General features: G+C 59.1%; 1 protein-coding gene across 1 annotated transcript in view; it reads left to right on the top strand.

The window, feature by feature from the left end:
• PIK3R6 (phosphoinositide-3-kinase regulatory subunit 6) overlaps positions 1–3,645 on the top strand; it is a 26,444-nt gene that overhangs the window by 17,680 nt on the left and 5,119 nt on the right. The window contains exons 12-16 of the mRNA XM_017731594.1: positions 5–150; positions 911–1,027; positions 1,459–1,569; positions 3,073–3,163; positions 3,491–3,561. Of these exons, the coding sequence (XP_017587083.1) occupies positions 5–150; positions 911–1,027; positions 1,459–1,569; positions 3,073–3,163; positions 3,491–3,561 (536 nt within the window). The remainder of the gene's footprint in view (positions 1–4; positions 151–910; positions 1,028–1,458; positions 1,570–3,072; positions 3,164–3,490; positions 3,562–3,645) is intronic.

The raw sequence follows: 3,645 nt of genomic DNA, 5'->3' as shown, positions 1-3,645 counted from the left end.
GGAGCCGCGTTCTGCCCCTTTCCCTCGGGACATTCTATTTTTCGTTTCAGGAAACGGGAAACCCGGCGAGTGTTCCTGACGCCCAGGCTGAACCTGCAGTTCTACCACATCCCCGTGGTGCCGGGGCAGCCGCACCCCTCGGCTGCTGCGGTGAGTGCCTGACAGCGGCCGGGGATGGGCATCTGGGGGAAGAGCAGGGGGATCCAGGAATTCCCACCTTCCCAAAGCAAGGAGGGTGGGAGCCAACACGGAGCTGCTGGGCTCGGTTTGGAGTCACAGCTGCTTCAGTTCTGCTTCCAGGCCCCCGATGCAGGAGGATCCATGAGGTTTAGCCAAGGACTGCTGCTTTACCCACCTCCCCAGTGCTGAGGGGAAGCAGTTGCTGCTTGTTGAGGGCTTCACCTCCTTGGCCATGGCCCCGGTTTAGGTCTGTGAGTCACTACTTGCAGTTTATGTTGGACACATCCCCTCCCCTCTGACAGCCTGAGACAGAGAGAAATAAACAGTTGCATTTAGGATCTTTTAAGCTCAGCTGGCTGTGACCCCTGACCAACAGGCCAATATAAAAATCAGTATTTCTTCTTTTCATTCCTCATGGCATTTTTGTTCTTGAGCACCTGCTAAATGAGTTTGCCAACTTCTCTGGACTGAGCAGGGAAAGGGGAGGGATGGGGAAATGTCACAAATCTCTCCATCTCCTTATGGCTCCTGATATGGTGAACCCTGCTGTTCCTCTTTGGCTGCAGGAAGCTTCCCAGGAGCGTGAGCCAAATCCCACAGGAGCTGGATTTAGGGCTGGAAGTGGCTGGGAGAGGTTCTCCAAGTTCTCCTCACATTTTGCTCAATGCAAGCCCAGGAAAAGCAAACAATCCCTAGGCTGGAGTGAGTCTGAGCTGTGTTTCTCCCCCAGGACCACGCTGGCCCCGAGGAGCTGTGTGAGGTGGCCGGGTACCTGGGCAGAGCCGACCCCTGGTACGAGAGCAACATCAACACCCTGTGCCACATGATCCCCAAGCTGGCCACCATGGTACGAGGAAAGCCTTCCCATTTCCCAAACAACCTGCAGCGCCTGAGGAGGGGCCTGTGCCCTGCAGGGCTCTCCATGCCCAGGCAGAGATTTCCTCCTGCAAACCCTCCCCAGGGCCCTGCCTGTGGCTGCCACTGCCCCAGCCCACAAGAGCCATTTGCTGTGAGGGGTTTTTTTGACCAAGGGACAGGAAATGGCAGATTTCAAGAAAGAAAACTTTTGCTGAAATCCCCCCAGCTCTCATTTCCCGGCAGTTTGAGCCACCAGTGACAGAAACAGGGCTGAGAGGCGGGTGCAGCTCCCGTTCCCTGTGAGTGGCGAGGGCAGAGGACAGCTCATCGCTCAGCCTGTGCCCAGGAAGATGTGACATTTTGTGGCAGGGTTTTTGAGAAGTGGCAGGGGCTGACCCAGCCTGTGATTTGCCCCCCCAGCCATCGTCGCCGAGCAGGGCCCTGGTGACCGACCTGTTCCTCACCGATGTCATCGCCTACTACGCCCGCATGGGCACCCAGCCCGTCTGCTTCCAGGTGCACGCTGTCAAGGTGGGTGGCACAGCTGGCACAGCTGGCACAGCCCCTGGGCCTCCAGCGGCCCTGCAAGGGCTGGCAGAGCTGTGTAGAGCCAGCAGAGCCAGAAGGGGCTGGGGGCTTCCAGCAGATCCAAGCCTGGATCCCCATTCCCCCCAGCCTGTCCCTCCCTGCCAGCTCCCAGTGACTCTGGAGCCCAGCTCCGCTGGAGCCAATGATCCTGGCAAGGCCATTTCAGGATCTCAGCTCAGCAACCCACAGGGATGCAGATTTCCTGCGCTGCTGGGTTCGGGGGAGCCCTGGTACCTCCTGCTGCTTTAGATGCTGGGAGCAAGCGGGGCTTTGCTGAGCAGCTTTGCCAAAACCTCCCTGTACCTTGCAGGGGCTCTGCAGGGTTTCCTGCAGCGCATTTGATTGATTTCCTGCCAGCTTTGCTGTGAAACGGTGTCAGAGCGAGGCCTGGCATTCGATAGGAGAGCAAAGAAGAGCTAAATTTGGGCACATGAAATTAACCCTCCCCTCCCTGCTCCTCTGGCAGCTCCCCCAAAGCTCAGGATGATGCAGAGACCTCCATTTATCTGCTCACAGGCACTGTGGCACCTATTGCAGCACAGGAGGAGCCCCAGCCTGGGCAAACTGGCACGAGGCTTGCAAAGAGCTTCGATAATTCCTGGTGGAGCATCCCCAGGACTTCCCTAAAAACCCATGGCCTGCCAGTCCTTGGAGCACCTGGGCCTCAGTTTGTGGCTGGGCATTTTGATTTTCTGGTGGAATTTTCTTCCGCTCTTTTCTCCTCCAAGATAACACCCGCCAGTGAGAGTGTGGGAGATTCAAGCAGGGGACGAGGAACTGGCTCCAGATGTGGTTTCCAGACAGAGGCCCCTGAGCTGCTCTCCTGGCACCCAGGGCGTGAGGCTGCCTCGGCTGCAAACACTGCCCCTGTTTCCCTTTGGGGTTAGGACCCCACTGTTCCTCTCTGGCTGCAGGAAGCTGCCCAGAGGTGTGAGCCAAGCCCCACAGGAGCTGGATGTGGGACCAGCAGTGGCTGGGAGAGGTTCTCCAGGACCTGCTCCGCACATCTTGCCCAAAGAAAAGAGTCCATAGGGCTGGAGTGACCTGGTGATTTGGGTTGGATCAGAGAGAAATTGCATCCCCTGAAGCTCAGCAACACCTCAGCCTGGCTGAGCACCGGGGCAGTGCTCCCGGTGATGTGGGTGGGTGGCTGGGAGCTGACTCAGCTCTGAGGGCACAGTGACATCCAGTGGCAGGGGACACTGCCTGTGGCTCTGCTGGCCAGGTCCTCGGTGCTTCTGGCAAGGCCTGCCACGCTTCTGGAGCTCGGGGAGCAGAGCCAGGGCAGTTCCCCCATCCCACAGGAACCCTGAGTGCCATGATGAGATCCCAGCTCCCCCTTGGGTGCTCTGGAGGAGCAGTCTGTGCCACAAGCCCCGTGTGACACCCCAGGGTGACAGAGGGATCCTCAGGGATGCTCCTCTCAGGGGTGCTCCTCTCTTTCAGGTCCTGTTCCGGGACCCGGCGCAGGAGCCGGCCGAGGACGTGTTCCTCACGGAGCTGCTGACGCAGGTGCAGGACAGCCCTTCCCACAGAGGTAAGTGTGTCCCACCAGCCCCAGCCTGCACAGGGCTCCTGCCATCCCCAGAGCCCACCCACCCCATCCCTCAGCCTGCACAGCTCCAGGCCATGGGCAATACTCCTTGTTCCTGACTTCCCGAAATGCCTGGTATTTGTCCCTGAGGTTGGGCACAGACGCTGCAGTGAGTCCATCCCTCCGGCACAGAGCCTCAGCTCCTGAGGCAGGGACAGAAGGGACAGTGTGTGATGCTGGGGTGGCTCATCCCACGGGAGGATCCCTCTCTGCTGACCACAGACAGGTGGGATGAGGGAAATTCAGTCCCACCTCATTCCCTCCTTGCAGAGCTGAGCACAACCAAGAGGAAAACCACCCTGGATGGCCCTGGCATCGACCTCACAGTGACCTACAGGAAGGTGAGTGGGGCTCCCGGCACCCCAAATGTCTCTGCTCCCAGGGATGCCCAGCAGGGCACGGCTCTCCTAAAAGGAGACTGACCC

Source organism: Corvus brachyrhynchos, unplaced genomic scaffold (genome assembly GCF_000691975.1).
Source record: "Corvus brachyrhynchos isolate BGI_N302 unplaced genomic scaffold, ASM69197v1 scaffold904, whole genome shotgun sequence".
NCBI classification, from domain to species: domain Eukaryota; kingdom Metazoa; phylum Chordata; class Aves; order Passeriformes; family Corvidae; genus Corvus; species Corvus brachyrhynchos.
Note: the sequence above shows the minus strand (reverse complement) of the source record. Positions and strands in the feature narration are given on the sequence as shown.